At 37.6% G+C, this 21,683-nt stretch overlaps 1 protein-coding gene across 1 annotated transcript in view; it reads right to left on the reverse strand.

Annotated features, from left to right (window-relative positions):
* Positions 1 to 21,683, reverse strand: part of LOC105391781 (protein draper) — a 54,493-nt gene that overhangs the window by 27,876 nt on the left and 4,934 nt on the right. Inside the window, exons 2-4 of the mRNA XM_048623047.1 lie at positions 20,750 to 20,913; positions 3,291 to 3,586; positions 1,775 to 2,021 (exon numbers count right to left, since the gene is read on the reverse strand). Of these exons, the coding sequence (XP_048479004.1) occupies positions 1,775 to 2,021; positions 3,291 to 3,586; positions 20,750 to 20,841 (635 nt within the window). The 5' untranslated portion in view covers positions 20,842 to 20,913. The remainder of the gene's footprint in view (positions 1 to 1,774; positions 2,022 to 3,290; positions 3,587 to 20,749; positions 20,914 to 21,683) is intronic.

The raw sequence follows: 21,683 nt of genomic DNA on the forward strand, positions 1-21,683 counted from the left end.
TTCAGCTGTGTAGGCGGTGGCATGCTCTGGGACATATTATATAGAGGTCATCTCTTAATACGTACTAACCATTATATATAATAAATAAAAAAATAGTCAGAAAGTGTCAGAACAGAATTTATGAAAATGACCCAAATAAACAAAAACTTCACGATAAAACGTCAACGTCAATCAAAAATGAAAGTGACAGTTACTTTGTTTTTAAATCTATAGGCTTTGATCATCAAAATGCATCGCACCTGATGCATGACGTCATCTGCACTTTTTTACTATTTCATGATTTTCTCGAAAATGATACATCCAAAAAATACAAAAACATTTTTTTTGTGGCCTTTAGAGCTAAATCTCGAAATGGTTTTCGATTTATAGCAGCTTTAGTTTTTTGAAATGTTGTCCATTATCTCAATATGAGATTTTTACAGACAATTTAACTAATTACCAAACATTTGTATAATCGGAGATGGATGACTGTTTCTGTGACTTGTTTTGTGTGATTCAGACTGTCTTGCCATATTTCAGTTCCACTGTTGGCTAGACACAATTGCCGAGAAACATGTGGCTTCATAACAACTCATGTTTTTTCCCAATGTCACAGACTTTTAGTCCAAAAACTCCGAACAAATATTGAGCTTCAAGTATTTTGAACTACAATTTATCTTCTGACATTAAGGGCTGGTTTCACAATGTCTGGTTAATGTGACAGCATGTATTTTATCCTACAGATAGCCATTAACCAGACATTGTGATACAATCCCTAAATAGAAAGATCCTCCAATTTAGTCTATAATGGAATAGAGATTGTACCTATTAATATCCGTATCAATAGGTATAAATCTGTACCTCAGATATATAGACATAAATAAGATAGCAAGAATGAGCTCTATCACAAAGGTCTAAAAAAATAAACTTCCAACAAGTGGACTTATTACTGTCTACTTCTGGGTACCTACTGAAAAAGTATTTCAGCTGAAGATTGCTTGCTCCGTTAGTAGGTCGCTGCACTTTAATTATTGCATCGCGCGTGTTGTAATTGTGAACACTATTGTGACCGGAATTAACAAATACTTACGAGTACGTTAATTATTTACTACCTACCAAAGTAAATTTGAATATAACAATTACCTATTATTTTACAGTTTAGAATTATGCTGAGACTTACCTACAGGATGGAATTTTATAAATAAAATCATCAAATTCATACATTTTTGTTATGTTTTTAGCATGCAAGAGCAATTGATTATAAAATTCTACCCTGGGTAATTTGGATCAACAATTGTAGGTAATAATGCGCTGTTGCACACAAGCTTTTGACACAATCAAGTGAGTAGAAACCCTTGACAAGTAAATAACCCTTCGAAATACATACTCACAAAGCCCCAGTAAACCCGGCCACACAATCACAAGCGCCGCTAAACGGGTCGCACGTCGCATTATTACTACACTGACACGTCTGGTCACAATTGACCCCGAAAGTTCGCCGCGAATACGAGCATTCGCCACGTGCCACCATTCGGTTTCAGACAGTGTTAAGAGTAAAAAAAAACATAAATAAATACTCACAAAGCCCCATTAAACCCGGCCACACAATCACAAGCGCCACTAAACGGGTCGCACGTCGCATTATTCCTACACTGGCACGTCTGTTCGCAGTTATCTCCGAATGTTCGCGGCGAGCACGAGCGTTCGCACGCATCGCCATCGCCATTGAGTTCGAGACAATTTCAAGAGTATGAAAAACAGGAATTATCATTTAAAAACTTAATAAAATACTCACAAAGCGCCAGTAAACCCGGCCACACAATCACAAGCGCCACTAAACGGGTCGCACGTCGCATTATTCCGACACTGGCACGTCTGGTCACAATTGTCCCCGAACGTTCGTGGCGAGCACGAACGTTCGCACGCGTCGCCGCGCCAGCCGGGCGCGCACGCGCATTCGCCGGTGAGAGGTTCGCAGGTGCCGCCATTGAGGCAGCGGCACTCGTGCTGGCACTCCCGGCCCCATTTGCCGTCTGGGCAGGCTGGGGGAAGAGATAATGCAAAGTTATTACTTACTAGCTGTTCCCGCGAGCTTCGCTTCGCCTTAAAAAGTTTTCCCGTGGGAATTCCGGGATAAAAAGTAGCCTATCTTCTTTCTCAGGGTCTAGAACATATGTATACCAAATTTCATTCAAATCTGTTCAGTAGTTTTGGCGTGAAAGAGTAACAGACAGACAGCGCTTCGCTTCGCCTTAAAAAGTTTTCCCGTGGGAATTCCGGGATAAAAAGTAGCCTATGTTCTTTCCCAGGGTCTAGACCGTATGTATACCAAATTTCATTCAAATCCGTTCAGTAGTTTTGGCGTGAAAGAGTAACAGACAGACAGACAGACAGACAGACAGACACAGTTACTTTCGCATTTATAATATTAGTTAGGATGATGAATGTAAAGGCAATAATGGTTTGCAAGGAAGGAGGATCATTGAGTGAAGTTTAAATAGTATCGTGTATGCTCTGGGTAATCCCATCACTATACGGTGACTTAACACTAGTCCAGCTCTAGTGTTGTTACAACATGCTAATAAGATCATCAGGCTAGGCTAGATACTGCCCACTGCTGAACATAGCTCTCTTTGGAGCACTGACCACGGCTTTCATCGCCAAACCAATACCGGGTACCTTCATGTGATAGTTTTCCTGTTTGTGATAAAATATTTTTTGTGGGATTATTCAAAGGAAAAACCATATAGTCACGGGTCAACTAGTGATTACTCCAAAATTATGACTATATTCAAACTAAAATAAAGGATGCATAGTATTAAGTTTACATGAATGTGTTAGTATTATCTTTAAAATCTATTTATGGATTTTGGTTGACCTGTAACTATAGAATTATTTATCTTATCTATCGACATCCGTTTGAGTTGCCAATAGGCAAACACAGTGTATAAAACTCCCCGCTAGGTCAGCAAATATTTACTTATGTAGTGAGGTCGTCAACATCGGTAGGTTATAGTTATACATAAATGCATCTAACATTATAAAACTTAGGACGTTTTATGGAAATATTAGATAATCGTAAGCACTACAGCAAATAGCATCATAATAATTGCGCTTAGGACTTGCAGCTAATTTCATAAAATGCAACACAAACAGGTATCACAGCTGACGATTAAATCCTTGTCAAGTTTTCCTTTGGCGGAAACAAGACGTGGGAAACACTTAACACGCCACTGCTTCCATTCTGACTCACTCACATCATCAACCAATCATCGCGCAGCATCACAATCATATAAGCGCGTTGTACTTACAGATATCGCACGCGGGTCCTCCATACCCGTGCTCGCACGCACACGTATTTGGCGCTACACATTTCCCGTGCACGCATTTATCCACGCACACAGGCAAGCATTGCTCCCCTTTAGTATCCGGAGCGTATCCAGCACAGCACTCTTCTACCGGTCTGTGTTTCACCAGAGTCTGTGTCTTGAAGACTTGGCGGAACTTGATCTTGTACTTGGAACAGCGAGGGGGGAAGTTGAAGCACCAGGTGTACTCCTTCACTTGGTAGGGTTGCTGCTCGGAGACGCGGATTGTTGTCGTGAATCTGGAATGAAAGGGGGTGGGTTAGTTGGTTTGGCGACTGAAGGAGATGGTCCATGGAATTAGAGAGCATGATCCATCATCTAAGGATGAAGTAGAAAATGTTATAAGGTAGGATTTGTTGCAAATAAATATAACAGAAGTGAGTTAATGCGGTCTATCTTACATACCTATCGTAAATACCACTAATTCTATCTGAAATACAAATGCTGATTTTGCTAATATTATGAGGATTGAATCTATAAATTTGCTACCCAAATCCGTGGAATGAATATCAGAGTCAGAGTACTTATGTGTTATGAATATTCTCGCTCGACTATAAAGTAAACATGAAGATATTAATCAGCCATGTTTATCATTGTAACTGGCACTTCCATGTTGGACAAGTGTTCGTCGAATTCCTAAATATGCTGCTGTATCAATGGGCATTGTTCTATAGATTGTGATTGGTTACTAATACAAATTGCACGAAAATTTCAGATTTTCACTGTGCTCCACTGAGAATAATAACGGACATGGTTATGCCAGCTACATTATGGGACCTTTTGTAAAACTGGATAGCAAACAAGTACCTGATGGAATGCCTAGAGTGCATTTATCCAACATTTAAAAAATATTGCAACAAAAGTCCTTTGTTTTGTAAACAGCGAGAGTTTGCAATGTACTAAACGTACTGTACGTTAGGTTCAAGGACTTGTTGAACATAAAATGAATTGTTTATACGCGTATGAGATAAGATAAGAGCCTTGCTACTCGGAAATATTACAGCAGCTATGTAGGTATATATAGTCCCACGCATCGATTGCCCAAACAAATAAATTAATGTTTGCTAGGTAGTTAAGTTATCAAAAAAAGTTATTGTGACCACATCTGTAATCTGGAGACTCCTGTATACTTCCGCTTTACATTAAGTAAATTCAGTCTGACTCATTTAATCAGGTCATTAGGGGAGATCCTGACAGCAAAAAACTGTCTCTTACAATATTTAAAGGGCCACATTTGACCTAAATGTGCCAGTCTGTATAACGGAGCGGTGTCATCGCAACGCTCACCCTAATGCAATGTATTCTCGTCGAGGGTTACTCTAGCTATAAAAAAAAACTAACGAATTAGGGCACGTTTAATGCAATGGTTACCACAGCAACGCTCCGAAAGTTCCTTTTTGTAAGATATAGTAAACCCCCAGCTCTTCGATATATCGTAGGATTGATAACCGACAGCTAAATTATCCATCCTCTCATTGATGAGTCCTTCCCGCCGGGAAACATATAGGTATCACAGGAAATAATTATATCAATCCATGTATATGAATGAAGTAATAACAATGCCACTAATATTATGTGACGCGTAATATAGTTTTATATCCACAATTCCACATAAATCATTCGTAAACGTGCTTGGTGTGAAATTTTATGCGCGTGGGCCTAATTTCTACTTTACAATTGAATACGGGTCAGCGCGATCATATTCTAGAACAACGGTCAGCAACAGGCGGACCGCGGTCCGTTTGCGGACCGTGAAAGGTTGAGCCTCGGACCGCCAAATATTGTAATGTAGGCATGTCAAGTATAAATAAATACTTTGAATATTATAGTAATATTTTGAACCAATCTAACTTAGTGCCTACCTAATCTAATTAATCTGTTTTACAACATCGATATCGATCAAAAACATCGCGCCGCCGCCGCGCCGCCCGCGCCGTCGAGTCGCCGCGCGCGCTCTGTTCATAGGTGCTTATAGCTTCACCGACGACCATAATAATTATAATAAGGAGAACTCTGAAGAACTCATTGCAGTGTTTACAAAATTTTTGACCGATCTTAGCAACGAATTCGCCAAAAGGTTCCAAGACTTTGCAGAGATGGGCAAGCTATCTCTGTTTCATGAAGTTGATGCAGCCGCCGAAAGGACAGATGTGGCTGCCAAGCAGAAGTCCTTGCTGCCAAGTTATTTAATCTGCCAAAGGCGTCACTTCAAATGGAAATAATCGATCTGCAAGAAGATGTGTCTTTGTAAATATATAAAAAGGTGTCAACTGAAGAATTTTGGGTCAAACATGTCCCAGAAAAATATCAACATTGCAAAAAACTTGCCATGAATTTGGCGACTACTTTTGGTTCGACATACATATAGGTACGAAACATCTTTTTCAACATTTTCAGATGTTTTTGAAAAACAAGTATGGTATTGTTTGAGATTAACAGACGCTCACTTAGAAGACACTCTTCGAATTAGCTGTTCTTCACGAGAACCAAACTATAAAAACCTGGCTCAAGACCGCCGATGCAATTTTTCTCACTATTTTTAGTAATACTTTAGTTGTTTTTTTTTCTGGACCTTTTAAAAAAAATTGACCAATATCCGGACTCTAAATAAAACTACTTGCCGACCCCTGTTCTAGAATCTAGATAGGCATACAACCGCCTGGCCTCAATTTGTTTAAACGAATGTGCAGTATGGACTAGTAGGATCGTTGCTAAGGCAATTAGATTAGCACATTGCTCGCAAGGTACGGTATAACCTACTCACTCAAACGAACTTGACATTGCAAATGAGCTTGTATTATGTAACTAGGATCAGTAATATAAACTATTATTCAAATACTTCTGCTATCGTTCAACATTAACATAGTGAGATCGAAGATAACTTCTGAAGCAGCTTGTATGTCTTATCTAAATAGGTACAAGCCAAGACGAATACCTACTTAGATTACATTATAATAATCCACAATGCTCACACGAGCTCAAGAGCTAGTGACGGTACATTGTCGGTTACCTAAAGCCTACTCCATACTCTCTACAAGAGGTTTTGTCTCGGGTCTCGACAAAACTATTCACGATAAACTACTGGCGATACCTGCCGAATAGCCCTCTACACAGTCTACACTCTCGTATTCGCCTATGTGGTTTTGTCGCGAGTGTAAAGCGCGTTTTTTCTGGAGACTTGACACAATATATTTCTTCATACCAACGGTCAGCAATACGAGCTCACCCGTTCATAAGCTCACCTTGCACCTTATCAGTTGCAGTAACTACTGGGGACGGAGTGGCAGACTGCGATGATGAATAAAGCAATATTATCGTCACATCCTTTGTTCATCGTAATGGCAACTAAATGAATAAAAAGATACGCTGCCTTGCCTGCCATGTATTGCAATTTATGCTTGTTCTTGAACGAATGATGCATGTGTTTCCTAGACATTGTGTCTGAGTCAACAACTGTTAAAATTAACCAGAATGGGGAGATCTAGAAATACATAACACTTACATAATTCCAAAAGATCATAAAAAATAATTTGCCCAGCATTGCGACATGCTAAAGGCAAAATAAATAAAAATATTTTTAAAATGTATCGATCTATTGGATAATTCTGAATGACTTATTCTAAATATTACAGCACAAAAAATAATAATGAAGGATCTCTCTCAACACCCGTCTCGCACTGTACAACATCTAATCATAGCAAATAATAATAATAATAATAAGCCCCTCACAAATCTAACTCCACGTCCGGCACGACCATCAGTGCCACGTGAGGGGCGGACGCTGGCGTCGTTTAACGACATAATATACTAACCAGCGGCTAACGGAGACCTAGTCATCATCATGGTAGCGGAACGAAAGACGAAGCTACCCCAGGCGGGTCCCAGCGTCAACAGCGCTGGTCAATCCCGCTCCGGGCCACGAGGCCCGGGCTGCCCCTCGTACTCTGGGGGGGGCAACGGACCGCACATCAGGGTGACGCGATCGAACAGCAGATCGTCACCACTACTAGCAGAGGAACCGCAGTCGCAGGGCACTGAGGATATTACTGGACCCTCCACTAGAAGGTATAACCTAAGATCGCTACCCGGGGGTCGCCGGGGCACACCTGGAGCCGATGCTGGGTGTCACAGCATGAGAACCATCGGTAGTGAGGAGCTGAACAGGCGGGCCCTCACTGGGGATGAACCCGAAGATACTACAGCCGACAACCTACCACCACCACCATCACCGACGTCGACCCATAGCCTCTTCACGTCGCCGGACTCGTCACCGCACAGTAACTACACTCGGACAAGCTCTACACAAGGGTCATCATCACGGAGGACGTCAACATCATCACCTCCACACCTTACGCCAATGGATGTTGCGCAGGAGGCACGAGCCGATATACCTGCACCCACCAAAGGCAAAAATGGTGCGCGCAAAAGATGGTCAGAAGATGTAAACAAATTCATCTGGCGCACATATCTAATTTATAGCAAGTTAGAAACAATACCGAGAGGATATTTAGATCCTTTACACAGAGAATTCTGTCAAAAATATCCGGAATATAACGCATCTAAACAACGACTAGGTGATCAGCGCAGATTAATAATCAACAATAAATTGCTTTCCACCCAAATACTTGATGAGATTAAAGCAGAAGTTGTAGTATACCTACAAAATACAAACTTAGAAACTCAATCAACAACCACTACTACAGGCAGAACTAGAATAAACTGGCCGGAGATGAACGAGACAATAATGAAATGTTACTACGAAGTCACTAAGAACGAGACAGATATGACAGCATATAGAAAGAAACTACACGAAAAATTTATAGATCACTACCCACATATGGCCCACATATCAGAACAACGAATCTCAGACCAAAGAAGAATAATAGAAAATAACCACATGTTAACAACGCAAAAACTGCAAGACATAAGACAGGAGATACAAACACAACTACAAAAAGAAAGCCAAGAAGAAGAAAATTTAGGAGACGGCCTATGTCCAAGTAATAGGCAAACACGAAGAAATGAAGGAGCCCTACCTATCATACTAGAGGACGCAAATTTAGGAGACGGCCTATGTCCAGGTAATAGACAACCACTTCACGATGATTCTACGACTGCTGATAACTACACTGAAATAAGATACTCAACTTCGCTAACACAAAATGAAAATTCTTCAGCAAATCTTAATATAGAAATAGACCCGGACAACATACAACTAATATTCAATCAAGCACTCGACACATTCAAAGATACAAACCCAATTGATAGGCCATTCATCCCTAAACAACAAACGTCAAGACATTTTGCTTCAACAGTAGATCACATAAATACTAAAATCCTCCCACAACACATCAACCATGAACTAGATTTTACTACACTGCAAACCTTAATATATGTAGCCGCATATACTGCCGCCACTATAAATGGCTCTCAAATAGGGTTCAACGTAGATAAAGAAACTCCACGAGTGCCACCATGGCGTATAAGATTAGAAAATAAAATTAAAAAGCTGAGAGGAGATATTGGAAGATTAACACAATACATAAACGGCAATAGAAATAGTAATATAGAGCTGGCAGTAGATGATATTAAAAGAAGATATGAAGTACATGCGCAATACGAAGATTCAAATACAGACCTTACACATTTTCTAGACACATTGAAACAAAAATTAAACGTTAAAGCTAGCAGATTAAAAAGATACCTAACATGCACTCAAAGGAAAACACAAAACAACCGATTTAAAAACAATGAGAAATTATTCTACAGAACAGCATTCGATACAGATGCACACAACATTATAAGGAACACTACTTCTGTCACAGACACACCTTCTAAAGAGGCATTACAAGAGTACTGGGCAAACATCTGGGAAAATCCGGTACACCATAATGAAAATGAGCAGTGGATTAATCATATCAATGGAAACGTGGATATCCCAGAAATGTCCTTCGAATTCATCCCTGTAGAAATATTCATTGAAGTAATCAAACGCAGTCATAATTGGAAATCACCAGGATCAGACCACATTCACAACTACTGGTATAAGAAGTTTTCATGTACACATCCATACATCCACTCTCATATAAATAAATTCATAAGAACTCCAAACTCTATGCCAGCCTATATAACTCATGGAAAAACATACCTAATACCAAAAGACTTAGACACTAAGAACCCCGCGAAATACAGACCTATTACATGCCTACAAACAATTTACAAAATTATTACTGGTTGCATAAGCGAATTAATATATTCTCATGTAGAAGAACACAAAATACTCGCAGAACAGCAAAAAGGATGCAGAAAGAACAGTCAAGGATGCAAAGAACAGCTGATAATAGACTCAATAGCAATGAAACAAGCCTTTACAAAGAAAAGAAATATCCACAGCATGTACATAGATTATAAAAAAGCGTTCGACTCAGTTCCCCACAGCTGGCTTCTAAAGATTTTGAGTGTCTATAAGATAAACCCAGTAATAATATCTTTCCTTGAATCCTCGATGAAAAACTGGGAAACAGTTTTACATATCAAACACAATACGTCATCATTATCAACTGAACCAATTTCTATACAGAGAGGCATATTTCAGGGAGACTCATTAAGTCCGTTATGGTTTTGTTTAGCGCTTAACCCACTATCCAAACTACTAAACGCCGCTGATACTGGTTTTAAACTGAAACACAATAACTCCCATCACACATTATCTCATTTAATTTATATGGATGACATAAAACTGTATGCATCAAGTAAAAACGACCTCTTCAAGCTCGCTGACATAACCCAGGAGTTCTCCCAAGATATCAAAATGCAATTTGGAATTGACAAATGTAAAATTCATTCGATTAATAAAGGTAAAGTTCATGCTAATTCATATAAATTAAAAACAGGAGAAACAATAGAGTCAATGGATGAAAATGACACATACAAATACTTAGGATTTCATCAATCAAACCAAATACTACAAAAAAGAACAAAACACATATTAACAGATAAATTTAGATCGAGACTAAGACAAATTTCAAATACTCAGCTTAACTCACGAAATCTGATTAAAGCAATAAATACATACGCTATCCCAGTATTAACATACTCTTTCGGCATCATAAACTGGTCAAAAATTGACTTAAATAAACTGCAATGTATTGTGAATTCTACTTTAACGAAGTACAGAAAACACCACCCGAAGACATGTTCCCAGCGCCTAACTCTGCCTCGACAAGAGGGTGGAAGAGGCCTCATTGATATCAAAAATTTGCATAACAAACAAATAGCTACACTTCGTTCTTTTTTTCATAAAAAAGCTGAACAATCTACTCTACATAAATTTGTCTCAAATATTGATCATAAACTTACCCCTTTAAACCTTCACAGTAAAGATAGTCAGCCAAATGAATCCAATGTAGGAGCTGATCAAAAGATGGCAGCTTGGGCACAAAAGTCCCTCCATGGAAGACACAAAGCCGATCTGAACCAAGCACATGTCGACAAAGAAGCGTCGAACGCATGGCTCAAGCGAGGCGAGTTGTTCCCGGAGACCGAGGCATTCATGCTCGCCATCCAAGACCAGGTCATTGCTACACGAAATTACAGGAAATATATAATTAAAGACCTCAACCAACCGACTGACCTGTGCAGGAGATGTAGAAGCGCATCGGAAACAATACAGCACATAACCGGGGCATGCAAGAGTCTGGTTCAGACTGACTACAAGCACCGCCATGACCAAGTAGCCTCCATAATTCACCAACATCTAGCACATTCAGCCCATTTCATAGAGAAAAAAGTTCCATATTACAAATACAAGCCTGAAACCGTTCACGAAAATAACCTTTATAAACTGTACTGGGACCGCACCATACTAACCGATAAAACAGTACATTTTAATAGACCTGACATTACCCTTCTAGATAAATCAAACAGGACAGCCTACATCATCGACATAGCTATACCAAATACCCACAACATCCAATCTACACTCACAGAAAAGCTGACAAAATACCAAGACCTGGCAATAGAAATTAAAACCCAGTGGCGTGCCCAAACAATTCACATCGTGCCTATAGTTTTATCATCGACTGGAATCATCCCAAAAACTCTGCAAAATAGCCTGGAAACCATTAACGTCCCAAAATCCATAATTTACACCCTTCAAAAAGCCACCATATTAAACACATGCCGCATCACCAGAAAATTCCTTACAACATCTGTAATTTCATCACAAAATTAGGCCCGCCCTCCTCACTTGGCTTACGCCCGTGAGATAGGGAATAAACCTCCAAAAGGAGTGACAATCTAAGAAAAAGTATAATAATAATAATAATAAACATTTTTATTTTCAGACATTTAGGTCCATAGCGTATTATCCAAATACAAACCTGCACAGGTAAACAAACAAAGATAACATATTACTAACTGAACAAAGTTGGATGACCTACGAATGTATGAATAACCGTATACAGGAACCGTCCAGTTATCTGACAGACGGCTTTTGTTATTGGATTGTTCATGTGCAGGTTCGTAAGTGGAGGGCCACACAACGTTGGTTTTTCGTTGAACTTTGCAAATTTTTGGCTACATGATGGTGCAGTAGATGCTGCTTATGTGTATGGGAAGACAGAAAAGAGAGACTAATACACGACATTTAATAGTTCGGTAGCGCTAAGCAAATAGATTTTCACACGCTTGTTGGGAAAGTACACACACAGCTTTCCACATGAGAAAGCAACAAGTCACTGAGAACTTAGTTCTTAAACGCACCAATTCTACATACAAAATCATTTTAGAGCGCCATTTTATTTGAAAACAAAATGGAAAGTTGTTCACGGCTCATAATTGAAAGGTTGATTGTAAATTGGTTCAGCGCTTACGCTGCGAAAGTAGGGTTTCATATCATAAGAGACATAAAATGCTAATAATAAGGATTACTAAAGATGGTATGTTTAGCATATTTTTTAATTTAAATCATGAAGTTTCCATGGAAAGACGTCAACGTTGTACCTATTGTTATTATTTTTCCAAACAATTTCGCAGGTTGTCTGACATCATTTGCCGAACAAAATCGTGTGTGAGCGCAAAAAATCACGTCTGTACAAACAATAGAGGTTATCGCATCTAAAACTGGTAAGAATAAGGTTAAAAGTCGCATGTAGACATAAAATATCAATGACCTAAAATAGCGCTTAATAAATGAGTCAGCTATAGACGCTTCCACATCGCGACCAACGAATTAACAAGCGCGATGCAAAACTATATTTTGATACTATACTATCAGTGGCATAATTAAAATTATTACCGTCTACTACGCTATTGATTGAATTAATAATTATTACAAGCACAGTGGTATGTTGAATGGAAATCCGATATGGAATTACTCCAACTATTTTCAACACAGAAATTAAAAATGTAAGTACTTACATAATCGTTTTTTTTACCGTTTTAGCTAGCTCAAAAATGGGGTTTTGGTTTTGAACCTATACGTTCAAAATACATGAGCCTTTAGAGATGAATTGTATACTACGTACGTCTGTAGATAGCAAAAACATCATCATAATCTCGGTAACAGAGATTCCATACATAACCGCAGTGGGTAATATGCTAGTATTGGAATGGAATTCTTCAAGGTCACCATATTTATGACATAAGTATTATAAAACTTCTATGTCGAGCGTAATACATATACATACTTACAAGAAGCTATGTTCAATTCATTCATGAACATGAATCATGTCTTCTTTACAATTATACCATAGTTTATGGGTTGCCTTCGGAACACGGTCATACAAATCATTGACTGATTCACCAAAAAATATATCTAACTATATAAATATACCTCTCCCTCTAAAGATCACTGCACTCACGCATAAATGATTTAAATTCTAACCATTAGGTGAGAGTTCATGATTAGCAGAAACATCGGCTATGGCGAATATCAACAATTTTGCCTAAACACGGGCCAGGCTCTCAAGCCAAACTGCTCTCGGTACTGCTCAGCTGCTCATTCACTCAGCCGCTACCGTCTCTCTAAGCTCCCCGCACAACGAGCCTGAGGGTGTCCCACGCTATTTATTTATTTTATTCTTTATTGCGCAATTTTTTTCACAAACAGTAATAATAAAATGGTTTTAGCATTAAGTCCACCTTTTGTACACTTATGTTATATTTGTGCAATAAAGTATATATAAATAAATAATGTACAATCAGGTGGACTTAATGAAAAGCCTTTTCTGCCAACCTGCTATGTCTCCCATTAATGGTGTGCACTCAATAACTATTCTATAGAAATAAACAAATTGGTTCTCATCTGCTACTGCCACTTTGCCTTTCACATTATAAAGCTGTTTACATATTGTACCTCTGTACATTGAAAAGAAACAATTATAAGAATATTTTAAACTATTTCAAAATTTTCGGGTCACAATTTGGCGCTACGTTGCAATACCATCCTTCAAAACACCAATTCACCATAAACTTCCCATTCCATAATAAAAAAATATGATTAGTGGATAAAAATTAATGAAAGCAGTAATGGCTTATCAGTTGACCCAGACCCTGAATCACTTACGTGCTTACGACTGCAAGATAGAGATAGCGAACTCGCACGAGTTTACATATTTTGTATTCTGCGGAATAGTGCATGCAAATAAATTGTTAAATAGAAATCTGTCTGGACCAATGAGTAAAATATAGCTAATTACCCAAACATTATGAAACATCCTGAAATATTACCGGTTGATGTTCCGAAAAGTGTTAAATACTTCAGACAAGGTCATTTAATCACCTAAATTCTGATTATGCACAGATGATTATGCTTGTACAGAATAAATTTCACTCTTCATCATCATTAATGATCGATCAACGTTGACGATTTTGTACTGCTGGATATAGGCCTTTGCCAACAAGCACTATGACTAGAAACTCTGTTGTTGGGCTTCCTCTTTTTGCTAAAGTCCTGCTTCCACTGACGGAACACTCGTTTAGAATTGGATAATGCAACTTTTCCGAAGTTCTAAATACTTTTGTAACGAATAAGAATTTGAAAAGAGAAAATAGACATTTACATATTCGATAGTTTCGTATGATTCATAAATGCTTGAGAAATCTAGTGAACTTTGCCACTTGGAAATGATAAACTTATAATATTATTGGTACAAATGAGCATAATACTACGTGTAGAGAGTGAGATAATGTCAACACTATCGCTGAGTTAGACAATAATATTGCTCATTAGTTAATTGTGAATCATTACTGTCAAGATTTAACATTATTATTGTGATGTACGCCTACACTTAGGGTGGCTTGCACCAAAAAGTTATTCAAAATTAAATCTATGATCTCTTGCTCTGATATTATACTGGATTATCAACAAGTTTATTTGTTCATTTGAATTGATTTAGTACATTAAAAAATAAATAAAAAATCCGAAAGGAAGTCACAAATTGGTGAATTGTGCTTTAAACCAATTTGGATTAAGGCTGTCACTAAAGCTGGAAGAAAATCAGAATCTGTCAAATCTAGTGAGGGGGGGTTGAGGTATGCGGGGCGTTCTACGGACAATGACATGAAATTTTAACATAGTACTCGAAAACATAAAAGTGAAGACATGCCACTTTGTTAAAAATATACTAAGTAAGTAATATTGTTTTGTGATACGAAAATATTTATTTTTATTTGAAAGTATTTTTATTATTTAATAATTAATTATATATAAAGTCGTACCCGTGCCGATATTTATACAGGTTGTTGCAAAAAGGGTTTAATACTATGCCGAAACCTACGTGTGCAGCATGTTATTGATGTTATGTCTAAAACCCTGGAAATGAAATCAGAATGTAAAAATTCGCGTTTTTTTTTTCGCGAATTAAGTATAGCCTCACTTGGGGGCAGATTTTAATATAAGAGGGTCTACAGGGTGTTGTATTAAAAAAAGTATAGTTAGCCGAAAGGGCGTTACTCTGAATAACTTTTATCCTACGTATTTTTTTATATTCGTGAAAAAAAAAACGCTTCTCCATATATTTTTTTTTGGTCACGTGACCTTTTAGTTAGACGACCTGTTTTATTTTGGTGTTTTAAAAGCAGAACAGTAGTTTGCAGAACTCTGCATATACAGGGTGTCCCAAAAGGTTACGTAGCTGGCAAAGGTGGTGATATGGGGTGGTCTGGGTGAGGTATAATATGTACTTAAGTATGTGTATTTTGGATATGATAGAAATAATATTTTTGTTTCTTAAAACCAAAAAAAAAATAAAACCTTGTTGCGCTCTTTTGCTTACTGTAAGTACCTACAAATATTGCTGTATTAAAAAAATTGCGGTTTTGTAATAACGATTATAAAAAAAGTTATTTTCAAGTCAAGGAGTCAGTACCTAATTACAATTTCAGTCAACACCGGGTGAACTGAAAAAAAATAGATAGTTCTAATTATTCTATAATCACTTTAGATCGCAAACATTGTAACTCCACTTTTCTCGGCGAAAAGTCAATTAGTGTCAGTTGGTGTCAATTAGGGCATGCAATACCGGAATAATTTTCAATACCGGTATTGAGTTTCGGTATTACTACTTCGGGATTCCGGTACTAATACCGGTATTAGACTTTCTTGTTGTTATAAATGGCAAATATTGTGTTTAAAGGACTATAGGCCAAAATTAAACAAGAAAAGGCAATCAAATTCTGTAATTATAGATATAGATTTCTATGACAATTGAGTATTAGAGTTAAAATGATAGATTTGAAAAAAATAATTTGGTGTCGGTTTACGCATGGGCAACAGTAGATTTCCAACGGCCAAAAACTACATTAAACTATTGGAAACAAGTGCGCTTTCATAGTATATAAGAACACAAGGCTAACTATACCTTAATCGCTTTATTTATAGCCTAAAAAGTCCGATTCCGGTATTACTTCAATACCGGTATTAACTTTCAATACTGGTATTGAAAAATACTTATTTTTTTTCCGGGTTCCCGGTATTGCGGTATTGTATGCCCTAGTGTCAATAGAAACGTTTTTTTAATTTACATGTTTTGTTTTACTCTTTATTCGAAAAAAAAACTGTATTCCGCATTTTACAATTTGTTTTCCTCTAAACCAGAAACCGTGATTTTTAAACAAGAAAATTTAGTAATTCCCTTTATTCTCATATACAACGTGCGATGTAGGCGAGCGTGAACGAAAACTATGCAATAAGCCTTTGTTTTTTTTACTACTATACTAAAATAAAATAACATACTCAACAATGTAAATATTTTTTTTTTGCAATATTGTAAAATTAAAATGTAATTATTAACATGAATTTCAACTTTTTTTTGCATCTATGCGTCGAATGACGGCATGACGGCTGCTGCAGCTACGTGCTGTCCAGACCTCCAACCAATCCCACCAGTACTGCAGGTTGCGTCGAATACGAGCCATTCTCTTCGACTTGACAAAACAGGTGCTCCTGGAAGGGCCATAAATCGCACGGCACCCGTACCGTATAGAGGCAACGGACTCCTTTGCAACAGCCTCCCAGATTCCTAAGTAGCCCATGCACTGCATGGCGAGCACAGCTCCAGCAATGGACAACATTTCAAAAAACTAAAGCTGCTATAAATCGGAAACCATTTCGAGATTTAGCTATAAAGGCCACGAAAAAAATATTTTTGAATTTTTTGGATGTATCATTTTGGAGAAATTCATAAAATTGTCAAAAAGTGCTGATGACGTCATGCATTAGGTGCGATGAATTTTGTTGCTCAAAGCCTATCGATGAAAAACAAAAAGTAACTGTCATTTTTGATTGACGTTGACGTTTTATTGTTTATTTGGGTCATTTTCATAAATTCTGTTCCGACACTTTTTGACTTTTTTTTTATTGATCGTATATAAAATGGTTAGTACGCATTTAGAGATGACCCGCTATATAATATGTCCCAGAGCATGCCACCGCCTACATAGCTAAAAAAATTGGGGTAAGTACCTACATTATATTTATTTTAAAATAGTAATATATTATGCATTCATGTGTTTCAATTATGCTTGACTGGAATGCTTAGTAAAATTATTTTTTCATGATAAGTATTTTGTATCATCAGAATTATCAATGTCACACTTTTTTTGTCATTTGAAAATGACCCATTTGCTGGTTGGCACGTAAACAAAGTTTATGTCACCTGTCAGTTGTCAGTGTCATTTATGTTGTTTTTTGTCGAGACTAAGGCAAAGGACTTAAATCAAAATTGAGCCTAATATGTGACGTCACTTCCGGTTTTAAAATAATAAACTTTAAAGTTAAAAATAACATGGAAAAAGAAATGTACATGAAAATAAAAAAATACGGGTCCTCTAATTTTTAATAAACTTTCCGAATAGCTAATAAAAATGTAGGGTAAAAAAAAATGAAATGTTGTCCATTTTTTCGTAATGAATCAATGTCAACTAGAACTACAAATAAAACAGTATTTATGTGTCTCCTCTTAAAGTTGGTCACGAGGAGTTACGATGATTACGATCTGAGGTGACGCTGACGATATACAAGGTGTTGCAAAATGGGTATAAAGCTAAGCCAAAAGTGGATTTAGGGGTCATTCTGATCCACTTTTCTTCAACAATTTTGAAAATTCACAAAATAAAACCTTTTACAAAGAAACTTATTCGATCACGTGACTTTTTACTATAAAGACCGAATTTATTTTTCGAGAATTTCCAAAACTAGTAGAACAAAAGTTGTTCAGAATAACTCCCTGAGTCACCCCCTGTTGGCATAGTATAATCTTTTTGCAACATCCTATATAGGTAATATCAGGTTTACCTGGGCCTGTAGAGTGAGATTTGACCTGGCAAGGGGAGTCACAATAGATCTTTTAGGTTGCAGTGGCGAATGGGCACTGGTTTCCCTGCCCTTTTCTATAACTATAACTATATGTAATTTTATGGCAATTCAATAATGGTATGACATTTACATATTTGAAAAAATATAATAATAAAAAATATAGGTACATTACCTATAACCCTAATAAAAAAAACTGGTTCAGCCCTTCCTTTAAACTTATAACACCCCTCTATTTCCTTCAGGAGTTCAAAAGCTGTGTTAAATACATATTTTTTATGAGTTTTTTTTAATACTAGACGGCCGTATGGCGTAGTAGTTATTGACCCTGACTACTGAGCCGAAGTTCCCGGATTCGATTCCCGGCTGGACCAGATCTTTGTTTAAACACAGATATTTGTTCTCGGGTCTTGGATGTGCCCGTAAAATGGCAATAGGCCCGCCCCCTATTACATTGGGATTTAAACAACACTGGCGAAAAGTGGGTGCAGCAATGCACCTCTGCCTACCCCGCAAGGGAGTACATTAGTACAAGGTTTGAGTGTTTGTTGTTTGTTTTGGTTTTTTGTATGTGTCAATGGCGCAGTGGTTCAGCATTGCCGGATAACGGGAGGACCCTGCTTTGAATTCTCTTGAGTTTTATTGACGAAATATGCTGCATTGAGCTAACATTGCTGCTTAACAATTTGGCCATTCAGGCATTTTTAGTCATTATGTAAGTTATTATTTTAGAACACAGGCCTTTAAGGTAAGCGTCCACCTATTTGTATCGTATGTATCGCATCAAACGGATTTTCATGAATGTATGGAGAAACAGCGTCGGTGAAGTGAACGCACAAGTGTGAATTTCTATACAAAGAATACCGAATGCGATGCGTCCGTTGCGTACGAAGCCGAAACTTGGAAGTTACCATAAACATTTTTTATTTTATTTATAAACGCTTTATTGTGTATGTAGATAAAGTCGCACTTAACCGCTTGCAAAGCTTGTTAAATACCTTCATAGATTTAAAAAAATATGTACATTTTAGTTCTTCAATTTTTAAAAGTACTTATACTTTTGAACACCCTTTAGTGTACAGACTACCACATCTTAAAATATATATTATAAAAAATTACGGTTTTTGGTTTCAAATAATACAAATTGAGAACTTAATTTTCAACACCCTGTATATTGTGTAGCTTACCTAGCATACACAACCGTTAAAATAAAATAAAGTTAAATTATTACCCCTCAGAATATAAACAGGCTCGCGCTTTGGCATACTGTATTGACCGTATAGTTCTTATTCGGAGAATCTAATAAGTGTCATTATGTGTAATGTTTACCTTTATCTATGCATCTGTAACTCTATAGTAAAAAATGTAAACAAATCGAAAAGGCGAAATGTTTTCTAAGAATTTTCGGCTTTTCTGCATCTAAAATGATTAGAAAATTAACTTTCCATAGCAAATGCATATGTATTATAATACTTGTAGTCATAATTTGTTGATTTAATCAGTTTTTGTGAAATATTTGATAAAAAATAAAATGGCGTGGGTATCGCTCCTAACAGGCCGCCACCAGGGCGACGACTGAAGAAATCTGAAATCTGTCACGGTGTCATCATTTTTAAACCGGAATTTATTAGTTTTTTGCAAAAAAAGTTGACTTCTGGTCCATTAAATCCAACTCTTTAAGGTAACTTTGTTAAGAATTTAATTACCTACACATACATATAAGATTCCATGAAAATGGGCCCTCTGATTTCGAGGGTTTTTTCATAATAAGTCAAAAAATGGCAAAAGACATGGTGTGTTTGCAATTTTTTTTAACATACTTATTATAATCCTGCACCAATTTATAAGCAACTAACATGTTCAGTATACCCTCTGCTACAAAATATATTTTTATCAATGTGATAGAAGCCACCGTTTTTCCAATCTAATCAAGTATATCAAGCCGACTTTAGCATTTTAGCTTTAGGGATCCCCTTAAGTGATAATGTTTAAACAAAAGTTTATGTGGAGCGGAAGTGGTCCCTTGTGATGCGTCTGGGAATCATTTTAGGGTTCCGTATCAGAAGGGTTCAAAGGAAGCTATTACCATAGAATAACGAGTACTGTACTTGTTATTCTATTGTATTACTAAAATCGTCCGTCTGTCCGTCTATTTGTCACCGGGCTCTATTCTATTCTATTCTCTGTGGGGGTGTAAGTACCTGCAACTGGCTCTCTCGAATGGAACCGTTGTGCATATCCCCAAGGTCTAAACTGCCTTCCTGAGCTTGGACCATTTCCCCACCACGCTGGTCCACTGCGGGTTGGTGGGTTCACATGTCTAGATGTGCTAGATCTAGATATGCAGGTTTCCTCACGATGTTTTCTTTCACCGTAAGAGCGATGGTATACATTGTACTTAAGTTAAAAGAACTCATTGGTACATGTCAGCGCCGGGATTCGAACCCGCATCTCTGTCGTGAGAAGCGGGCGCTTACCCGACTGATACCACCGCTCACCGGGCTCATAGTTAGGAACTAAAAAAATATAGAGAGCCATGAACAGACAAATATAAAGACTGTCGCATTTAGGTACGCCGTCAACTTACGGTATCTGTCTCGTGCAGACATTGGGTCCTTCCAGCAGCAGCAGGGCATGGGCGGTGGCCAGCAGGCCCAGTAGACCGACGTAACACCACATCTCGCCGGCTCCGTGCTAACACGGCTCCATAACTATGTCGTTTGTAGCGGCACAATAATGGGTGTGTGGAATCTGGAAAGAGGTAAAGGTGGTAAGCCATTGTTTTGTTTATATATAATTTTGCCCGGTTCTGGATAAAATTAAAAATTGATTTGTTATTTTTGTCTGTGGCTTCCAAACATCTTGGTAGTTTGGTCTGGATAAAGAAAGCTGAGGCAAACTATTTATGGTGCAGCTGGGAGAGGCGTATGTCCAGCAGTGGATGATTACGGGTTGATGATGAAGATTCTTGTAGCTGAGCTACTACAATCCATACAGATTTTTGAACTCTCATACAAACATTGCCGGTACCATTTCGTCACAAGCATTATCAGAGCGTATTTGATCCGAATGGAAACCATAAAGAAAGGATCGCGATCGCGGTGGCGTGAAATCAAGGTCATTGGTGACGCGACGGCTCCCGTTATGTAGCCGACTTGCGGTAGTAATGGTAGTATACCAGGAGTGGTAACTATAGAAACCACACCGTAAAATTGCAAGGAAAAATACACTCGCGAACAATGAAAAAGTTCCACCTGCCAATCGCGTTTCATAATTATGTCACTGGAACTTTTTCATTGCTCGTGACTCGTGAGTGTATTTATGACAACATTTTTTTCTTACAAATGCCAATAAAATAAAGAAAAATATTATAGGTAATGAAGGTAAGTATGCAATGATAGGTTATAATTTAAGTTAAAAAAAACCCCGATGACAAACCTAATTATTTGTTTCGAAAAGTTTCACATTTATTTCAATTTAATTTAATTTTCGATTAAGCTACATAGCATAGTAACAATAAA

This window comes from Plutella xylostella, chromosome 9, assembly GCF_932276165.1.
Source record: "Plutella xylostella chromosome 9, ilPluXylo3.1, whole genome shotgun sequence".
Classification (NCBI taxonomy): Eukaryota; Metazoa; Arthropoda; class Insecta; order Lepidoptera; family Plutellidae; genus Plutella; species Plutella xylostella.